At 43.7% G+C, this 23,512-nt stretch overlaps 1 protein-coding gene across 3 annotated transcripts in view; it reads left to right on the forward strand.

Moving 5' to 3' along the window:
• The window catches only part of LOC144494164 (KH domain-containing, RNA-binding, signal transduction-associated protein 2-like), a 586,631-nt gene that overhangs the window by 355,609 nt on the left and 207,510 nt on the right, over positions 1 to 23,512 (forward strand). Inside the window, exon 9 of one of the 3 annotated variants that reach the window (XM_078213769.1) lies at positions 18,268 to 18,295. The exons of the other annotated variants lie outside the window; for them this stretch is intronic. Within the exon in view, the coding sequence (XP_078069895.1) occupies positions 18,268 to 18,295 (28 nt within the window). The remainder of the gene's footprint in view (positions 1 to 18,267; positions 18,296 to 23,512) is intronic. 3 annotated transcript variants of the gene reach the window in all.

The following is a 23,512-nucleotide window of genomic DNA, read 5'->3' on the forward strand; positions in this document are numbered from 1 at the left end:
GCCACCATTTATTGCCATCCCTAATCGCCCTCGAGTCCCAAATTGCCCTTGAGAAGGTGGTGGAAAGTTGCCTTCTGGAACCGCTGCAGTCCATGTGACATAGGTGCACCCACAGTGCTGTTAGAGAGGGAGTTCCAGAACATCCATCCTACAACACTGAAAGAACGGCAATATATTCCCATGATGTGTGGCTCGGAGGGGGACTTTCGTGTCAGGAACACTGCTGCCAATTTGTGCACAGCAAGATTCCGCAAGCAGCAATGTATCAAAGCTCACATAACGTCTTTGTTTTTAATGATGTTGGTTGAGGGTAAATTATCAGCCAGGACACCAGAAAAATCTGTTGTGTTCATCTTCAAAAAGTGCGATAGAATCTTTTCCATTTGCCTGGAGGCTTGGTAGGGTCTTGATTTCACATCTCATCAGAAAAACAGCACCTCCAACAATGCTGCCCTCTCTCAATACTGCACTGCAGTGTCAGCCTAGATTATGGATTCAGATCTCGGATTGCGACTTAAATGCAGAACATTCTGACAGAGACACCGTTGCTACCTGAAGGTCTATTCAGAGCCTAAAGGTGGTATTAAACTTCTAAGAATTGCCTTGACCTACACTGCTATCCAACCCTCTGATCTGAGGGAAGATTAAGTTCAACTCCCAAGTTATTTGAACAAGAGCTTTGCAGATGATCAGACCACAGAGAAATAAGACTGATGGCCTTTTGCTTCAGTCTCTGGAGAGGGACTGGAAGGACAGCTTCCTGACTTAGAGGTGAGAGTGCCATCCACTCAACCAATAGATGGGTCAGTTATTTTTAATTTTATTTAGTATCCTATAGAATCCCTACAGTGCAGAAGGAGGCTACTTGGCTCATTGACTCTGCACTGACCCTCCAACAGAGCATCTTACCCAGACCCTATCTCTGTAATCCTATGTATTTACCACGCTAATCCACCTAACCTACACATCTTGAAACTCTAAGGGTCATTTACCATGGCCAATCAACCTAACCTGCACATCTTTGGACTGTGGGAGGAAACCCACGCAGATAACGGGGACCATAAAACCATAAGATATAGGAGCAGAATTAGGCCATTCAGCCCATCGAGTTTGCTCTGCCATTCAATCATGGCTGATATGATTCTCATCCCCATTCTCCTGCCTTCTCCCCTTAGCCCTTGATCCCGTTATTGATCAAGAACCTATCTATCTCTGTCTTAAAGATACTCAATGACCTGGCCTCCAGAGCCCTTTGTGGCTGTGAGTTCCACAGATTCACCACCCTCTGGCTGAATAAATTCCTCCTCATCTCAGTTTTAAAGGAGCGTCCCTTCACTCTGAGGTTGTGCCCTCAAGTTTCAGTCTCTCCCACAAGTGGAAACATCCTCTCCACATCCACTCTACCGAGGCCCCTCAGTATTCTGTTAGTTTCAATTCCCCCCTCATCTTTCTAAACTCCATCGAGCATAGACCCAGACTCTTCAACCCTTCATTCCTGGGATCATTCTTGTGAACCTCCTCTGAAGCCCCTCCAAGGCCAGCACATTCTTCCTTAGATATGGGGCCCAAAACTGCTCACAATATTCCAAATGGGGTCTGACCAGAGCCTTATACAGCCTCAGCAGTACATCCCTGCTCTTGTATTCTAGCTCTCTAGAAATGAATGCTAACATTGAACTTGACTTCCTAACTGCTGACTGAACCTGCACATTAATCTTAATAGAATCCTGAAACTCCACACAGTCACCCAAGGCTGGGATTGAGCCCAGGTCCCTGGCATTGTGAGGCACCAGTGCTAACCATTACGCCACCGTACCTCAAAGAAGGTATCCTTTCTGCCATCTCCAGTGATATACCCACCAAGTTTGACTTGGCAATTGAACCAGACAACGTGACCACAGTGCACCGGTTTTATATTCTTGATGTCTCATACCCAATTTTGAGCATGTCTTTTGAGTCAACATGGCGCCAGTTTCCTGCTTCAGAACTACTTCAATCCCCAAAATTTCCTGCTCCCATTGTGCCAGAGGTCAGAACATATTGCTCTAAAAACTCTCAAACCCAAATAAAACTCGGGGATTCTGTATCACCCAACTGTTTCACTAATGTCCTTCAGGGAAGGAAATCTGTCGTCCTTACCTGGTCTGGCCTACATGTGACTCCAGAGCCACAGCAATGTGGTTGACTCGCAACTGCCCTCCAAGGGGAACTGGGGATGGGCAATAAAGACTGGCCAGCCAGCGTCGCCCATGTCCCACGAATGAATAAAAAAAAGACTGCACCTTCCAAAATCCAGTCCCTATATCTTTAGAAATTTGAAGTTAAAACTGAACCTCTTTCCACTGATGTAGTGATGAGACAAAGAAGGCAGACAAACCATCTATCAACCAACATCTGATTATCATCTTGAAATAATCTTACTGCAATTATTCTGCAATTGCTAATTTCTCTAGTAATGACCTCTCAGCATCAAGCAGCGAGCGAAAAGGACCAACATGCGAATAATTGGCCCTCATGAACTTTGCGCCATGTATTATTTGAATGCATTTTGGGGTGACACGGTGGCTCAGTGGTTAGCACTGCTGCCTCGCAGCGCCAGGGACCTGGATTCGATTCCTGGCTTGGGTCACTGTCTGTGCGGAGTCTGCACGTTCTCCCCATGTCTGCGTGGGTTTCCTCCGGGTGCACCAGTTTCCTCTCTCAGTCTGAAAGACGTGCTGGTTAGATGCATTGGCCGTGCTAAATTCTCCCACAGTGTACCCGAACAGGTGCCGGAGTGTGGTGACTCGGGGATTTTCACAGTAGCTTCATTGCAGCGTTAATGTGAGCCTACCTGTGACACTAATAAATAATAAACTGAAACTAAACTAAACTATTTATACCCAGAGGTATATAGGTGATTTCCAAAGAGACAATCTCTACACCGGTTTCTGGTGCCAATTGTAAAATCACTCAAGCTTCAGGCTTTCTGCTCATGTGGAGCTCTGGATGATATTACAGCTCAGTAATTACACCCACATTTCCATTCCAACGGGAAGGGGGGAGCGGGTGGGGGGGGCGGGGGGGTGAAGAAAATATTACAGGGATAACATTCTACTCGTTCCTCCATTTCAATCTCCTTGAAATCAGCTCAATCTGCAGGAGCAAAGGAAATAAAAAAATAAGAATAAAACCAATCTTTCCTGTTTGCATTTCTGCCTGGGCAGAAATCACGTCTTTTCTCTGCACCGGACTATATTTTGCATTTCCACTTAACTTGGGGTGCTATCTTCCAACTGGGACACTGAGGGTGGCACGGTGGCACAATGGTTAGCATTGCTGCCTCGCAGTGCCAGGGACCCAGGTTCAATTCATGCCTTGGGTCACTGTCTGTGTGGAGTTTCCAAATTCTCTCCGGTGCTCCGGTTTCCCCCAGTAGTGCGAATGATGTGCAGCTACTGTCGAATGCTAAATATCACCCATTTGGGTCACTGTCTGTGCAGAGTCTGCACGTTCTCCTCATATCTGCATGGGTTTCCTCTGGGTGCTCCAGTTTCCTCCCACAGCTTGATTTGATTTATTATTGTCATATGTATTGGAAAAGTATTGTTTCTTGCGCGCTCTACAGACAAAGCATACCATACATAGAGAAGGAAAGGAGAGGGTGCACAATGTAATGTTACAGTCATAGCTAGGGTGTAGAGAAAGATCGACTTAATACAAGGTAGGTCTACTCAAACGTCCGATGGCAGCAGGTAAGAAGCTGTTCTTGAGCCGGTTGGCACTTGACCTCAGACTTTTGCATCTTTTTCCCAATGGAAGAAGGTGGAAGAGAGTGTCCGGGATGTGTGGGGTCCTTGATTATTTTTCCTAGGCAGCAGGAACTGTAGGCAGCGTAAATGGATGGGAGGCTGGTTTGCCTGATAGACTGGGCTACGTTCACGACCCTTTGTTGTTTCTTGCGGTCTTGGGCAGAGCAGGAGCCATACCAAGCTGTGATACAACCAGAAACAATACTTTCTATGGTGCCTCTGTAAAAGCTGATGAGAGCGGTATCTCTTTCCTGTACTCCGTCTCATCATCGTTTGAGACCCACTACGGTGGTGTCACAAACTTTAAAATTGAGTTGCAGGGAATTTGACCACACAGACATAGGTGGAGAAGGAATATAGTCGGGGGTTGAGGACACAGCCTTGTGGGGCACTGGTGTGGAGGATGGTCGTGGAGGAGCTGTTGCTGCCTATCCTTACTGATTCCGAAAGACGTGTTGGTTAGGTGCAGTGGCCATGCTAAATTCCCCCTCAGTGTACCTCAACAGGTGTCAGAGTGTGGCAACTAGGGGATTTTCACAGTAACTTCATTGCAGTGTTAACGTAAGCCTACACCTGACACTAATAAATAAACTTTAAATTTGAGCATTTAACTGAGATCTCTTCTGCCTTCCCAGGTGAATGTAAAAGATCCCCTACTAGAGTTGGAAGAAGAATAGGGCAATAGCTGTCCCTCAACAAACGTCACCAAAAAACAAATAAGCTTGTCATTATGTTGTTGCTTGTGGAATCTTGCTGTGCACTAATTAACTGCTGCATTTCCTGCAAGGCAGCGGTGACTGTATTTCAAAAGTGCTGCAAAGTACTTTGAGACGTCCTAAGGTTGTTGGGGGCAAGACTTCCTTTTTCATCCTAAATCGCTTGCCTCTTAACTAATTTTCAGCATTCAGCCTACTTTCTGACTGTAAATTGTCTTTGCCCGCTGGCACCTCCCAGATCACTATCATTCAAGTGTAAATGTTTTGACAGTGAGTGCACCAGAAGTAGTCCATACGTTATGCATTCCATCCTGAGTGTTGCATTTAGATTTTTTTATGATCCAGGTCAGAAACTCCAAGGTGTTTTATGAAGTCAGCCTGGATCATAAGTTTTGCACTTTGAATTTTGGCGCGGGTAAGCATAAGATTTTTCACTCCAGGTATGATTCAAGTGACCCACTAGGGAGCTTTTATCAAGCAAAGTTTATATAAGGTTGAATTATAATAAGAAAAATTAGCAATATGTTTTACCAATTATAAACAAAAAAAACAACCATGATATTGTGTAAACCTCAATAGCTAATTATACTGTTCCAACCAAAAAGACCCCAACAAACATATACTCTGTTCGAGGCTTAGCACAGAAAGCAAGTATGCTCACGTGATGCTGGACTTGCAGTTTTGCAACGCCAGCTGTGAATTAGTCCTTTGGTTGTGGAATTGAAACGCTGAGGCTTTCCACACCTGGAACTTTCAGCACACATCAAGAGACAGAGACACTACTTGTCTCTCACCTCTAACTAGTCAGCCACCGACAGTAGAATTTCCAATAACAGGGAGAGAGATAAGAACACTGCTTTCAGCCTGCAGCCCGAATAGCTTCTGCCAAAATGAAAGTAAATCCCTTTGGATTTCTCCTGTGAGGATAAAAAAAAACTGTCCAAAGGCACCTGACCTGCCAATCAGTCGCAAATCAACTATTCCCAAAACTCTGGGACACAGCATTAGGCCCAGATTAAAAATAAACAAGCTGCCCATTCTATGGCTTCAGCAACAATAAAAGATCACAGTTCACTGACAGTTTGGTGCAAAAAAAAGGCCAGGCCCATTTGAAAATGCTGCAGAGAACCTGATTAAAAATTAATTCCTTAAAGGCACAGTGGCATCACAGTTTGTGCACATCACCTCAGCTAGAATCTATTGGCCTTAGAGGCTTTGCAATGTGGGTTCACGCAGAAGGGGACAGTTACCCAAACACTAACGGCAGTCATAGAGTCATAGAGGTTTACAGCATGGAAACAGGCCCTTTGGCCCAACTTGTCCATGCCGCCCATTTTTTTTAAAACCCCTAAGCTAATTGCCCACACTTGGCCCAAAACCCTCTATACCCATCGTACCCATGTAACTATCCAAATGCTTTTTAAAAGACAAAATTGTATCCGCCTCTACTACTACCTCTAGCAGTTTGTTCCAGACACTCACCACCCTCTGTGTGAAAAAATTGCCCCTCTGAACGCTTTTGTATCTCTCCCCTCTCACCTTAAACCTAAGCCCTCTGGTTTTAAACTCCCCTACCTTTGGGAAAAGATATTGACTATCTAGCTAATCTGTGCCCCTCATTATTTTATAGACCTCTATGAGATCACCCCTCAGCCTCCTAATCTCCAGAGAAAAAAGTCCCAGTCTATCCAGCCTCTCCTTATAACTCAATTCATCAAGTCCCAGTCGCATCCTAGTAAATCTTTTCTGCACTCTTTCTCGTTTAATAATATCCTTTCTATAATAAGGTGACCAGAATTGCACACAGTATTCCAAGTGTGGCCTTACCAATGTCTTGTACAACTTCAACAAGACGTCCCAACTTCTGTATTCAATGTTCTGACCAATGAAACAAAACATGCCGAATGCCTTCTTCACCACTCTGTCCACCTGTGACTCCACTTTCAAGGAACTATGAACATGTACCCCTAGATCTCTTTGTTCTGTAACTCTCCCCAACGCCCTACCATTAACTGAGTAAGTCCTGCCCTGGTTCAATCAACCAAAATGCATCACCTCGCATTTGTCTAAATTAAACTCCATCTGCCATTCGTCAGCCCGCTGGCCCAATTGATCAAGATCCCGTTGCAATTGGAGATAACTTTCTTCACTGTCCACTATGCCACCAATCTTGGTGTCATCTGCAAACTTGTTAACCATGCCCCCTATATTCTCATCTAAGACTCACACTCTTAGGTTAGGTAGCGGTGCAGATCTGGCCAGTGGTCAGGGACAGGAGGGTGTGCCAGAGTCAGGAAGGTGAGGGTCTCCCTAGTGAAATATCAGAATGTCCTTGGCCTTCTACAACAGACAAGGACTGGGTCCTAGCTGCCTTTATGGATGACGGCAAAGTCTGTAACATAGAGGAGCAATGCGAGCCTGGCACCATAGATACTATTTATTTATTTCATTTATTAGTGTTACAAATAGGCTTACATTAACACTGCTATGAAGTTACTGTGAAAATCCCCGCGTTGCCGCACCCTGGCGCCTGTTCGGGTATACTGAGGGAGAATTTAGCATGGCCAATGCACTTAACCAGAATTTAGCATGGCCAATGCACTTAACCAGCACATCTTTCGGACTGTGGGAGGAAACAGGAGCACCCAGAGGAAACCCACACAGACACGGGGAGAACATGCAAACTCTACACAGACAGTGACCCGAGCCAGGAATTGAACCCAGGTCTCTGGCTCTGTGAGGCAGCAGTGCTAACCACTGTGCCACCGTGCCACCCATACTGGAAGCCATTCAAGGGAGGAATAGAGTGAAAGGGAATGTGGTCGTGGTAGGTCCCAGCACGGTCATGGGGATTGCCCTCTGAAACTGTGTTGTCTGCCCAGTGCCAAATAGGTGGGAACAAAACTTGGCGTGGGAGGATCCAGCCATCATGGTCCGATGACTTGGTTAAAATGTGGAATGAGGACTGCTGAGGGAAATTGGCAAGTTAAAATGAACATGAATTGGCGGAGGATATGCAGATTGGAAGCTTAAATGCTTAAGCTGGAAGCGTCGGCTGTAATTCTCCCATTCCACCCGCCACTGGAATTTTAGCGGGCGGGTTGCAAACAATGTGAAACCCCATTGACAGTCGGGCGGGAATTTCCAACTTTTAGACCAGCGCAGCCGGAGACTTCTGCCCATAGTGACCGGGGCAGGGGTTTTTGATGCGGAAAGTATTGGCACCTATACTGGGATATGAGAGAGATGTTCCACTGAAACCAAGCTGGGTCCACTGTCCTACTACATAGAGGCATAGAGGGCTTGAAACTAATGAAATTAGAGTGGAAGGATCCAAGAAAGCACAAAATCAAATGTACTCAGAACAATATCAAGGTTGGAGAGTGATTCGAGTAAAGATGAGCAGAGTGGGTCAGGATGGGGCAGAGAACTCAACATGACTTCATGACTAAAGTGACAACAAAGAAAAACTTAAAGCCATAGGCTCCACAGGTGTCTGAATGCAAAGCATTCATAACAAAAACAGATCAATTAATAGCAATTCAAATAAATGGGATAAATCTAATTGCCATTATGGAGACAGGGTTAGAGTGGCCAAGGTTGGAAATTGAATATTCCAGGATTCTTGGCTTTTAGGAGACATGGTGGCACGGTGGCACAGTGGTTAGCACTGCTACCTCACTGCGCCAGAGACCCAGGTTCAATTCCGGCATCGGGTCACTGTCTGTACGGAGTCTACACGTTCTCCCCGTGTCTGCGTGCGTTTCATCCGGTTGCCCCCCACACTCCAAAGATGTGTGGGTTAGGTTGATTGGCCATGCTAAATTGCCCCTTCGTGTCAGACGGACTAGCAGGTTAAATAAGTGGGTTTAAGTGGACAGGTCCTCGGTGGGATTGTGGTCGATACAGTCTCGATGGGCCCAAATGGCCTCCTTCTGCACTGTAGGGATTCTATGGGCAAAATGGAAGACATGATGTGGAGATGTCAACGTTGGACTGGGGTGGGCACAGTAAGAAGTCTCACAACACCAGGTTAAAGTCCAACAGGTTTATTTGGAATCACGAGCTTTCGGAGCGCTGCTCCTTCAACAGGTGAGTGGAGGTAGGTTCACAAACACTGCATATATAGACAAAGACACAATTGCAAGATAATTATAGATTGGAATGTGAAGAATGGTTGGAATGCGAGTCCTTACAGGTAATCAAGTCTTTCCAGTAACAAACAACGGAGAGAGAGATAATCACAGGTTAAAGAGGTGTGAATTGTCTCAAGCCAGGACAGTTAGTAGGATTTTGCAAACCCAGGCAGTATTGTGGGGGTTACAAGTATTGTGACATGAACCCAAAATCCCAGTTGAGGCCATCCTCATACATGCATTTGTGAACCTACCTCCACTCACCTGATGAAGGAGCAGTGCTCCGTAAGCTCGTGAAAAGGTCTCTCACGGCAGACTGGTGCAGAAGGTGAAGTCGCAGGGGATCAGAGGTGAGCTGGCAAGATGGATACAAAACTGGCTCGGTCAAAGAAGTCAGAAGGTAGCAGTGGAAGCGTGCGTTTCTGAATGGAGGGCTGTGACAAATGGCGTTCCTCAGGGATCAGTGCTGGGACCTTTGCTGTTTGTAATATATATAAATGATTTGAAGGAAAATGTAACTGGTTTGATTAGTAAGTTTGCAGATGACACAAAGGTTGGTGGAATTGTGGATAGCGATGAGGACCATCAGAGGATACAGCAGGATGTAGATCGGTTGGAGACTAGGGCGGAGGGATGGCAGATGAAGTTTAATCTGGACAAATATGAGGTAACGCATTTTGGAAGGTCTAATAAAGATAAGAAATATACAATAAATGGCAGAACTCTTAAGAGTATTGATAGGCAGAGGGATCTGGGTGTACAGATACACAGGTCACTGAAAGTGGCAACGCAGGTGGAGAAGGTAGTCAAGAAGGCATGTGGCATGCTTGCCTTGATCGGCCGGGGCACTGAGTTTAAAAATTGGCAAGTCATGTTGCAGCTTTATAGAATCTTAGTTGGGCCGCACTTGGAATATAGTGTTCAATTCTGGTCACCACACGACCAGAAGGATGTGGAGGCTTTGGAGAGGGTACAGAAAAGATTTACCAGGATGTTGCCTGGTATGGAGGGTATTAGCTATGAGGAGAGGTTGGAGAAACTTGGTTTGTTCTCACTGGAACGACGGAGGTTGAGGGGCAACCTGATAGAAGTCTACAAGATTATGAAGGGCATGGGCAGAGTGGATAATCAGAAGCTTTTTCCCAGGATGGAAGAGTCAATTACTAGGGGGCTTAGGTTTAACGTGCGAGGGGCAAGGTTTAAAGGAGATGTACGAGGCAAGTATTTTACACAGAGGGTGGTGGGTGCCTGGAACTCGCTGCCAGGAGAGATAGTGGAAGCAGATGCGATAGTGAGTTTTAAGGAGCATCTTGACAAATACATGAATAGGATGGGAATAGAGGGATAGGGAAGGGGAGGGGGTTTTAGTTCAGTTGGGCAGCATGGTCAGTGCAGGCTTGGAGGGCCGAAGGGCCTGTTCCTGTGCTGTAATTTTCTTTGTTCTTTGATCTTTGATTCCAAATAAACCTGTTGGACTTTAGCCTGGCGTTGTGAGACTTCTTAAAATGGAAGAGGAGGAGCGGAGTAGCTCTAATAATAAAGGATGGGATAGAGACCATGAAGAGAAAGGACCTTAGCCCAGAAAATCAATGGGCCCTATTTTACCATTTGGAGTCTAAGGGCCGGATCCGGGCATAATAGAGATCCGAGCCTGGAATCCTCTTTGCAGCGCGCCCATACACTTTTTGCCGGCTCTGGTCCAATCCGCATAGTGGGCGGGGCTTAGAGCTGCCAGAACGATCGGAGCTCTGAACTGCGCATGCGCAGCTCGAAAAAAAATCTGAAGCAACGTGCCCGGGTGTGAAAGAAAAAAACAGCAGAGAGAGCAGAGTCGGGGGGAGGATCAGGGTGAGGGTGGACTTGGGAGAATCTTGCAAACTGAAAATAATGTAGCACCTTTTATCTATGGGAAAGGTCATTAAACTACAGTGTCCCAGTGAGCAATTAGTGACCTGGATAATACATTTGTGATCTGTAACTGGATTGTTGATGTCCCTGTAGCCATGAGTCAGGTGCTCAAATGTTCAGAGTCATGTGGTGAACTTGGAAGAATTGTCCCCGTGTTGCCAATACAAACTTCTTTTCACTATGGTTGATTTCCCAGATTTAGTAATCTCCTTGAACCCTATTTCCAACCAAGTTCCACCACGGGGCCAATTCTTCCAAGTTCACCACATGACTCTGAACATTTGAGCACCTGGCTCATGGTTACAGGGACATCAACAATCCAGTTACAGATCACAAATGTATTATACAGGTCACTAATTGCTCACTGGGACACTGTAGTTTAATTACCTTTCCCATAGATAATTAGGCAGCACAAAGAAGATGCTACACTATTTTCAGTTTGCAAGATTCTCCCAAGTCCATCCTCCCCCGCATCCTCCCCACAACCAGAGATCCATCTGAGCCCGCCCCCCTCCTCTGATGGACGCTAGCAGAAGGCCAGGAAGGTGCTGCAAGCTCTCGAAGGATGGTGGAGGGAGACCAGCGATCAAGGTAGGTTGGGGGTGTGCTCTGCCGAGGGGGGCCTGCCTCCCAGGGGGGTCTGATCCCGGCCGGGGGGGGGTTCTGCCGGGGGGGCCTGCCTCCCAGGGGGATCCGATCCCGGGGGGAAGGTGTCTCCCGGGTGGGGCTTGCCTCCCAGGGAGGTCCGATCCCGGGGGGGTGGGGGGCGACTGCCGGGGTGGTTAGCGGGGGGTCTGCGAAGGATGGTCGAGGAGGATGGGCTTTGGAGGTTCCCTGCAGAATAGAAATCCACTTCGGATTTTTATTCTGCAGGTCGCTTACAGCACGGATCCGGAACGGACCAGAAGACGGTCAAGTGGGATTTGGCGGTAGAGTTGGGCGCGCGGTTCATTAAGTCGATTTAAATGCATGCAGATGCATTTAAATCGTCGGGCCGCTGGATTCAGGCGCGGACCGGACCCACGCCCGAATAGGGTGCTGGTAAAGCCGCGATCTGATTGGATTCGGGTGCAGATCGCGTTAAAGGCCCGACACCCGACTTTACCGCGATTTCGCACCCGTATTTGGTAAAATAGGGCCCAATAAGTCAAATCAATTTTGGTGGAGCAAAGGGCAGATGAAACTGTTGGCGGGGGTAGTTCATAGGCCACTTAACTGTAATTATAGTTTTGTCAAGGAGAGTATAAATTAGGAAATTAGAGGTTCATGAAACAAGGATAATACAGTGATCATGGGAGACATTAATCTTCATAGAGACTAGGCAAACCAAACGTGCAGCAACCATGCGGAGGATGAGTTCACGGAATGTAGTATGATCAGTATGTCAAAGAACCAACAAGGGAAAAGGCTATTTTATATTCAGTGTTGTGCAATGACCCAGGTCAATTAATAACCTTGTACTGAAAGAGCCTCCGGAGAAGGGTGATATGATAGAATTTTAACGCAATTGCTCTCAAACACAGTAACAAATCCGAAACTGGGGTTTTACTACAGAACGAAGCAGAATGATAGAACGCAAGCCAGAGCTTCAGATACAAACTCAGGGAGCCACTTCTCGGCACAATGGACTGTGGAAATCTAGACTTCTCTCCCCGACTCCGACCCCACAAATAAGGTTGTGGATTCTGGGGGACAATTGTTGCTCTCGATGCTGAGATTAATAGATATTCATTCGATTAAGAATGATGAGTAAATGGAGTTGAGATGTGGATCTGAATCTTACCGAATGACTCGGAGGGGCTGAATGGCCAATTCTTAGAATCATAGAATCCCCACAGTGCGGAAGGAGGCCATTCAGCCCATCCAAGCCTGCACTGACAAGAATCTCACCCTGGCACTATCCCCATAACCCCATGCATTTACCCTGCTAGTCCCCCGAACACGAAGGGTCAATTTAACATGGCCAATCAACCCAACCTGCACATCTTTGGTGTGTGGGAGGGAACCGGAGCATGCAGGAAACCTATGCAGACACGGGGAGAATGTGCAGACTCCTTACAGACAACCACCTGAGGTCAGAATTGAACCTAGGTCCCTAGTGCTGTGAGGCAGCAGTGCTAGCCGCTGTGCCACCATGCCACCCGAAAGGATGCTTGCTCCTGTGTTCCCAGTTTGGGATCGAATCAGACATTACTGTTGGCCTCAGTCATAGTTTCATCAAAGACCCGAACAGGTGTGCTTCCGACTGTGTTCAATCAATAGAAATTACATGGAGCGGCACAGTGGTTAGCACTGCGGCCTCACAGCACCAGGGACCCGGGTTCGATTCCCGGCTTGGGTCACTGTCTGTGTGGAGTCCGCACGTTCTCCCCGTGTCTGCGTGGGTTTCCTCCGGGTGCTCCGGTTTCCTCCCGTGGTCTGAAAGACCTGCTGGTTAGGTGCATTGGCCATGCTAAATTCTCCCTCAGTGTAACCAGACAGGTGCCGGAGTGTGGCGATTAGGGGATTTTCACAGGAACTGAAGTGCAATATGAATGTAAGCCAACTTGTGACACTAATAAATAAAATAATTTCCAGCATTGCCCGATGCCAGTGTTTATATTCCATACAAGCATCCTCCCACCCGAATTTATGTCAATATATATCCTTACACTTCTGCACATATTTATTTAGCATTCCCTTAAATGCATCAGTGCTATTCTCAGCATCCCATGTGGTGGTGAGTTCCACATTCTCATCTCTCTGGATAAAGAGGTTTATTTTGAATTTCCCTGTTGGATTTATCAGTGACTGTCTAATATTTAAGGTCTCTGGTATTAGACGGCTCCACAAGTGGAAGCATTATCGCGATCAAATCTCTTCATTATTTTCTGGATTATTAAAAAAGAAAATGGAAATCATGGACAAATGTCCCTTTCCCAATTAGCATTGGGACATGAGTTACAGCACACACTGTCCTACAGCCCACAATCTGCCCTTGTATTTTCTTGATAACCTTGCTTTGAAGTTATTTTCATCCCCTTGTGAATACAGTGTGCTGCATTACAGGTATGGAAAGTGAGACTGTTCATTTATTTTTGCTTAAGACTGTAAGATAAAATGGCTGGCTCGCTCCCCATTGATATTCTTATCTTCTTCGGCAGTATCTTGATGGTGACTTCTTCCAAACTGACAATGGATTGGAGCGAGATTGAATTAAATATGGTGACTGACAGTCTCGGTCACAGGTGGCAGATGGTGGTTGGAGGAATGGGTGGGGTCCTCGGGTGGCGACGCACTCCTTTCACTGTGGAGTCCATTTAAACAGCGCACTACAACACAGTCTATTCAAACAGTTCACTGCAACAGAGTCTATTTAAACAGCGCACTACAACACAGTCTATTCAAACAGTTCACTGCAACAGAGTCTATTTAAACAGCGCACTACAACACAGTCTATTCAAACAGTTCACTGCAACAGAGTCTATTTAAACAGCGCACTACAACACAGTCGATTCAAACAGTTCACTGCAACAGAGTCTATTTAAACAGTGCACTACAACACAGTCGATTCAAACAGTTCACTGCAACAGAGTCTATTTAAACAGCGCACTACAACACAGTCTATTTAAACAGCGCACTGCAACAGAGTCGATTGAAACAGCGCACTACAACAGAGTCTATTTAAACAGCACACTACAACAGAGTCTATTTAAACAGCGCACTACAACAGAGTCTATTTAAACAGTTCACTGCAACAGAGTCTATTTAAACAGCGCACTACAGCAGAGTCTATTTAAACAGTTCACTGCAACAGAGTCTATTTAAACAGCGCACTACAACAGAGTCTATTTAAACAGCACACGACAACAGAGTCTATTTAAACAGCACACTACAACAGTCTGTCCAAACATCGCACTACAACAGAGTCTATTTAAATAGCGCACTACAACAGAGTCTATTTAAACAGCACACTACAACAGAGTCTATTTAAACAGCGCACTACAACAGAGTCTATTTAAACAGCGCACTACAACAGAGTCTATTTAAACAGCGCACTACAACAGAGTCTATTTAAACAGTGCACTACAACAGAGTCTATTTAAACAGCGCAATACAACAGAGTCTATTTAAACAGCGCACTACAACAGGGTCAATTTAAACAGTTCACAGCAACAGAGTCTATTTAAACAGCGCACTACAACAGAGCCTATTTAAACAGCACACTACAACAGAGTCTATTTAAACAGCACACTACAACAGAGTCTATTTAAACAGCGCACTACAACAGAGTCTTTTGAAACAGCACACTGCAACAGAGTCTATTTAAACAGTGCACTGCAACAGAGTCTATTTCAACAGTGCACTGAAACAGAGTCTATTGAAACAGCGCACTACAACAGAGTCTATTTAAACAGTGCACTGAAACTGAGTCTATTTAAACAGTGCACTACAACAGAGTCTATTTAAACAGTGCACTGAAACTGAGTCTATTTAAACAGCGCACTACAAAAGAGTCTATTTCAACAGTGCACTTCAACAGAGTCTATTTAAACAGCGCACTGCAACAGAGGCTATTTAAACAGCTCACTGCAACAGAGTCTATTTCAACAGTGCACCACAGCAGAGTCTATTTAAACAGCGCACTTCAACAGAGTCTATTTAAACAGTGCACTGAAACAGAGTCTATTTAAACAACGCACTACAACAGAGTCTATTTCAACAGTGCACTCAAACAGAGTCTATTTAAACAGCGCACTGCAACAAAGTCTATTTAAACAGCGCACTACAACAGAGTCGATTTAAACAGCGCACAACAACAGAGTCTATTTAAACAGCGCACTACAACAGAGTCTATTTAAACAGCGCACTACAACAGAGTCTATTTAAACAGCTCACTGCAACAGAGTCTATTTCAACAGTGCACCACAGCAGAGTCTATTTAAACAGCGCACTACAACAGAGTCTATTTAAACAGTGCACTACAACAGAGTCTATTTAAACAGCGCACTACAACAGAGTCTATTTAAACAGTGCACTGAAACAGTCTATTGAAACAGCGCACTACAACAGAGTCTATTTAAACAGCGCACTACAACAGAGTCTATTGAAACAGCGCACTGCAACAGAGTCTACTAAACAGCGCATTACAACAGAGTCTATTTAAACAGCTCACTACGACAGAGTCTATTTAAACAGCGCACTGCAACAGTCTATTTAAACAGCGCACGACAACATTGTCTGTTTAAACAGTGTGCTACAACAGTCTATTTAAACAGTGCGCCACAGCAGAGTCTATTTAAATAGCACACTGCAGCAGAGTCTATTTAAATAGTGCGCTCCTACAGCATCAATTGAAACAGTGCACGACAACAAAGTCTATTTGAACAGCGCACTACAACAGAGTTTATGTAAAGACACCCTACAACAGAGTCTATTTCAACAGTGCGCTGCAACAGAGTCTATTTAAACACACCCTACAACAGAGTCTATTTGAACAGCGCACTACAACAGAGTCAATTTAAACAGTGCACTGCAACAGAGTCTATTTGAACAGCACACTTCAACAAAGTCTATTTAAACAGCGCACTACAACAGAGTCTATTTCAACAGTGCACTGAAACAGAGTCTATTTTAACAGCGCACTACAACAGAGTCTATTTAAACAGTGCACTGCAACAGAGTCTATTTAAACAGAGCACTGCAACAGAGACTATTGAAACAGCGCACAACATTGTCTATTTAAACAGCTCACTGCAACATTTTATATTTACACAGCGCACTACGAAAGTGTCTTTAACAGCGCAATGCAACACAGTCTATTTAAACAGCGTACTACAACAGTCTATTTAAACAGCGCACTGCAACAGAGTCTATTGAAACAGCGCAGTACAACAGAGTCTTTTTACACAGCGCACGACAACAGAGTCTATTTAAACAGATCACTGCAACAGGGTGTATTTAAACAACGCACTTCAACAGAGTCTATTTAAACACATCCGACAACAGCGTCTATTTGAACAGCGCGCTGCAACAGTCTATTTAAACACATCCGACAGCAGCGACTATTGAAACATCGCGCTGAAACAGAGTCTATTTGAACAGCGCACTACAACAGTGTCTACGAAACAGCGCATTGCAACAGTCTATTTAAACACATCCGACAACAGCGTCTATTTGAACAGCGCGCTGCAACAGTCTATTTAAACACATCCGACAGCAGCGTCTATTGAAACATCGCGCTGAAACAGTCTATTTAAACATCGCGCTGAAACAGAGTCTATTTGAACAGCGCACTACAACAGTGTCTATTTAAACAGCGCACTGCAACAGAGTCGACTAAACAGCGCATTACAACAGAGTCTATTTAAACACATCCGACAGCAGCGTCTATTGAAACATCGCGCTGAAACAGAGTCTATTTAAACATCGCGCTGAAACAGAGTCTATTTGAACAGCGCACTACAACAGTGTCTATTTAAACAGCGCACTGCAACAAAGTCTACTAAACAGCGCATTACAACAGAGTCTATTTAAACAGCGCACTGCAACAGAATCTACTAAACAGCGCATTACAACAGAGTCTATTGAAACAGCTCACGACAACAGAGCCGATTTAAACAGCGCACTGCAACAGAGTCTACGAAACAGCGCACTACAACAGAGTCTATTTAAACAGCGCACTACAACAGAGTCTATTTAAACAGCGCACTGCAACAGAGTCTACTAAACAACGCATTACAACAGTGTCTATTTAAACAGCGCACTACAACAGAGTCTATTTAAACAGCGCACTGCAACTGAGTCTACTAAACAGCGCATTACAACAGAGTCTATTGAAACAGCGCACTGCAACAGAGTCTAAACAGCGCACTGCAACAGAGTCTACTAAACAGCGCATTACAACAGAGTCCATTGAAACAGCTCACTACAACAGAGTCTATTTAAACAGCTCACTACAACAGTCTATTTAAACAGCGCACTGCAACAGAGACTATTTAAACAGTGCATTGCAACAGAGTCTATTTAAACAGCGCACTACAACAGTGTCTATTTAAACAGCGCACTGCAACAAAGTCTACTAAACAGCGCATTACAACAGAGTCTATTTAAACAGCGCACTGCAACAGAATCTACTAAACAGCGCATTACAACAGAGTCTATTTAAACAGCTCACGACAACAGAGCCTATTTAAACAGCGCACTGCAACAGAGTCTACTAAACAGCGCACTACAACAGAGTATATTTAAACAGCGCACTGCAACAGAGTCTACTAAACAACGCATTACAACAGTGTCTATTTAAACAGCGCACTACAACAGAGTCTATTTAAACAGCGCACTGGAACAGAGTCTACTAAACAGCGCATTACAACAGAGTCTATTTAAACAGCGCACTACAACAGAGGCTATTTAAACAGCGCACTGCAACAGAGTCTACTAAACAGCGCATTACAACAGAGTCCATTGAAACAGCTCACTACAACAGAGTCTATTTAAACAGCTCACTACAACAGTCTATTTAAACAGCGCACTGCAACAGAGACTATTTAAACAGCGCACGACAACATTGTCTGTTTAAACAGTGTGCTACAACAGTCTATTTAAACAGTGCGCCACAGCAGAGTCTATTTAAATAGCACACTGCAGCAGAGTCCATTTAAATAGTGCGCTCCTACAGCATCAATTGAAACAGTGCACGACAACAAAGTCTATTTGAACAGCGCACTACAACAGAGTTTATTTAAAGACACCCTACAACAGAGTCTATTTCAACAGTGCGCTGCAACAGAGTCTATTTAAACACACGCTACAACAGAGTCTATTTGAACAGCGCACTACAACAGAGTCAATTTAAACAGTGCACTGCAACAGAGTCTATTTAAACAGTGCACTGCAACAGAGTCTATTTAAACAGCGCACTAAAACAGAGTCTATTTAAACAGCGCACTACAACAGAGTCTATTTAAACAGCACACTTCAACAGAGTCTATTTAAACAGCGCTCTGTAACAGAGTCTATTTAAACAGCGCTCTGTAACAGAGTCTATTTAAACAGCGCACTACAACATTGTCTATTTAACAGCGCAATGCAACACAGTCAATTTAAACAGCATACTACAACGAGTCTATTTAAACAGCGCACTACAAATAATACTCTATTAAAACAATGCATGACAACACAGTCTTATTAAACAGTGCACGATAACAGAGTCTTTTTAAACAGCGCACGACAGCAAAGTCTATTAAAACCACACACTACAACAAAATCTATTGAAACAGCGGACCAGAACAGAGTCTATTTAAACAGTGAACTGCAACAGAGTCTATTTAAACAGCGGACCAGAACAGAGTCTATTTAAACAGTGCACTGCAACAGAGTCTATTTAAACAGCGCACTACAACATTGTCTATTTAAACATCGCACTACAACAGAGTCTATTTAAACAGCACACTACAACAGAGTCTATTTAAACAGCACACTACAACAGAGTCTATTTAAACATCGCACTGCAACAGAGTCTATTTAAACAGCACACTACAACAGAGTCTATTTAAACATCGCACTACAACAGAGTCTAATTAAACAGCACTCTACAACAGAGTCTATTTAAACAGCACACTACAACAGAGTCTATTTAAACATCGCACTACAACAGAGTCTATTTAAACAGCACACTACAACAGAGTCTATTTAAACAGCACACTACAACAGAGTCTATTTAAACATCGCACTACAACAGAGTCTATTTAAACAGCGCTCTGCAACAGACTCTATTTAAAAAGCGTACTACAACAGTCTATTTAAACAGCGCACTACAACACAGTCGATTGAAACAGCGCACTGCAACAGAGTTTATTTAAAAAGCGCTCTGTAACAGAGTCTATTTAAACAGCACACTACAACAGAGTCTATTGAAACAGCGCACTATAACGGAGTCTATTGAAACAGTGCACTACAACAGAGTCTATTTAAACAGCGCACTACAACAGAGTCTATTTAAACAGCGCACTGCAACATTGTCTATTTAAACAGTTCACTGCAACAGAGTCTAATTAAACAGTGCACTGCAACAGAGTCTATTTAAACAGCGCACTACAACAGAGTCTATTGAAACAGCGCACTACAACAGAGTCTATTTAAACAGCGCACAACAACAGAGTCTATTTCAACAGTGCAGCACAGCAGAGTCTATTTAAACAGCGCACTACAACAGAGTTTATTTAAACAGTGCACTGAAACAGAGTCTATTGAAACAGCGCACTACAACAGAGTCTATTTAAACAGTGCACTGAAACAGAATCTATTTAAACAGCGCACTGCAACAGAGTCTACTAAACAGCGCATTACAACAGAGTCTATTTCAACAGCGCACTACAACAGAGTCTATTTAAACAGTGCACTGCAACAGAGTCTACTAAACAGCGCATTACAACAGAGTCTATTTAAACAGCGCACTGCAACAGAATCTACTAAACAGCGCATTACAACAGAGTCTATTGAAACAGCTCACGACAACAGAGCCGATTTAAACAGCGCACTGCAACAGAGTCTACGAAACAGCGCACTACAACAGAGTCTATTTAAACAGCGCACTACAACAGAGTCTATTTAAACAGCGCACTGCAACAGAGTCTACTAAACAACGCATTACAACAGTGTCTATTTAAACAGCGCACTACAACAGAGTCTATTTAAACAGCGCACTGCAACTGAGTCTACTAAACAGCGCATTACAACAGAGTCTATTTAAACAGCGCACTACAACAGAGTCTAAACAGCGCACTGCAACAGAGTCTACTAAACAGCGCATTACAACAGAGTCCATTGAAACAGCTCACTACAACAGAGTCTATTTAAACAGCTCACTACAACAGTCTATTTAAACAGCGCACTGCAACAGAGACTATTTAAACAGTGCATTGCAACAGAGTCTATTTAAACAGCGCACTACAACAGTGCCTATTTAAACAGCGCACTGCAACAAAGTCTACTAAACAGCGCATTACAACAGAGTCTATTTAAACAGCGCACTGCAACAGAATCTACTAAACAGCGCATTACAACAGAGTCTATTTAAACAGCTCACGACAACAGAGCCTATTTAAACAGCGCACTGCAACAGAGTATATTTAAACAGCGCACTGCAACAGAGTCTACTAAACAACGCATTACAACAGTGTCTATTTAAACAGCGCACTACAACAGAGTCTATTTAAACAGCGCACTGGAACAGAGTCTACTAAACAGCGCATTACAACAGAGTCTATTTAAACAGCGCACTACAACAGAGGCTATTTAAACAGCGCACTGCAACAGAGTCTACTAAACAGCGCATTACAACAGAGTCCATTGAAACAGCTCACTACAACAGAGTCTATTTAAACAGCTCACTACAACAGTCTATTTAAACAGCGCACTGCAACAGAGACTATTTAAACAGTGCATTGCAACAGAGTCTATTTAAACAGCGCACTACAACAGAGTCTATTTAAACAGCGCACGACAACATTGTCTGTTTAAACAGTGTGCTACAACAGTCTATTTAAACAGTGCGCCACAGCAGAGTCTATTTAAATAGCACACTGCAGCAGAGTCCATTTAAATAGTGCGCTCCTACAGCATCAATTGAAACAGTGCACGACAACAAAGTCTATTTGAACAGCGCACTACAACAGAGTTTATTTAAAGACACCCTACAACAGAGTCTATTTCAACAGTGCGCTGCAACAGAGTCTATTTAAACACACGCTACAACAGAGTCTATTTGAACAGCGCACTACAACAGAGTCAATTTAAACAGTGCACTGCAACAGAGTCTATTTAAACAGTGCACTGCAACAGAGTCTATTTAAACAGCGCACTAAAACAGAGTCTATTTAAACAGCGCACTACAACAGAGTCTATTTAAACAGCACACTTCAACAGAGTCTATTTAAACAGCGCTCTGTAACAGAGTCTATTTAAACAGCGCACTACAACATTGTCTATTTAACAGCGCAATGCAACACAGTCAATTTAAACAGCATACTACAACGAGTCTATTTAAACAGCGCACTACAAATAATACTCTATTAAAACAATGCATGACAACACAGTCTTATTAAACAGTGCACGATAACAGAGTCTTTTTAAACAGCGCACGACAGCAAAGTCTATTAAAACCACACACTACAACAAAATCTATTGAAACAGCGGACCAGAACAGAGTCTATTTAAACAGTGAACTGCAACAGAGTCTATTTAAACAGCGGACCAGAACAGAGTCTATTTAAACAGTGCACTGCAACAGAGTCTATTTAAACAGCGCACTACAACATTGTCTATTTAAACATCGCACTACAACAGAGTCTATTTAAACAGCACACTACAACAGAGTCTATTTAAACAGCACACTACAACAGAGTCTATTTAAACATCGCACTGCAACAGAGTCTATTTAAACAGCACACTACAACAGAGTCTATTTAAACATCGCACTACAACAGAGTCTAATTAAACAGCACACTACAACAGAGTCTATTTAAACAGCACACTACAACAGAGTCTATTTAAACATCGCACTACAACAGAGTCTATTTAAACAGCACACTACAACAGAGTCTATTTAAACAGCACACTACAACAGAGTCTATTTAAACATCGCACTACAACAGAGTCTATTTAAACAGCGCTCTGCAACAGACTCTATTTAAAAAGCGTACTACAACAGTCTATTTAAACAGCGCACTACAACACAGTCGATTGAAACAGCGCACTGCAACAGAGTTTATTTAAAAAGCGCTCTGTAACAGAGTCTATTTAAACAGCACACTACAACAGAGTCTATTGAAACAGCGCACTATAACGGAGTCTATTGAAACAGTGCACTACAACAGAGTCTATTTAAACAGCGCACTACAACAGAGTCTATTTAAACAGCGCACTGCAACATTGTCTATTTAAACAGTTCACTGCAACAGAGTCTAATTAAACAGTGCACTGCAACAGAGTCTATTTAAACAGCGCACTACAACAGAGTCTATTGAAACAGCGCACTACAACAGAGTCTATTTAAACAGCGCACAACAACAGAGTCTATTTCAACAGTGCAGCACAGCAGAGTCTATTTAAACAGCGCACTACAACAGAGTTTATTTAAACAGTGCACTGAAACAGAGTCTATTGAAACAGCGCACTACAACAGAGTCGATTTAAACAGTGCACTGAAACAGAATCTATTTAAACAGCGCACTGCAACAGAGTCTACTAAACAGCGCATTACAACAGAGTCTATTTCAACAGCGCACTACAACAGAGTCTATTTAAACAGTGCACTGCAACAGAGTCTACTAAACAGCGCATTACAACAGAGTCTATTTAAACAGCGCACTGCAACAGAATCTACTAAACAGCGCATTACAACAGAGTCTATTGAAACAGCTCACGACAACAGAGCCGATTTAAACAGCGCACTGCAACAGAGTCTACGAAACAGCGCACTACAACAGAGTCTATTTAAACAGCGCACTACAACAGAGTCTATTTAAACAGCGCACTGCAACAGAGTCTACTAAACAACGCATTACAACAGTGTCTATTTAAACAGCGCACTACAACAGAGTCTATTTAAACAGCGCACTGCAACTGAGTCTACTAAACAGCGCATTACAACAGAGTCTATTTAAACAGCGCACTACAACAGAGTCTAAACAGCGCACTGCAACAGAGTCTACTAAACAGCGCATTACAACAGAGTCCATTGAAACAGCTCACTACAACAGAGTCTATTTAAACAGCTCACTACAACAGTCTATTTAAACAGCGCACTGCAACAGAGACTATTTAAACAGTGCATTGCAACAGAGTCTATTTAAACAGCGCACTACAACAGTGTCTATTTAAACAGCGCACTGCAACAAAGTCTACTAAACAGCGCATTACAACAGAGTCTATTTAAACAGCGCACTGCAACAGAATCTACTAAACAGCGCATTACAAC

This window comes from Mustelus asterias, chromosome 5 (assembly GCF_964213995.1).
Source record: "Mustelus asterias chromosome 5, sMusAst1.hap1.1, whole genome shotgun sequence".
Classification (NCBI taxonomy): domain Eukaryota; kingdom Metazoa; phylum Chordata; class Chondrichthyes; order Carcharhiniformes; family Triakidae; genus Mustelus; species Mustelus asterias.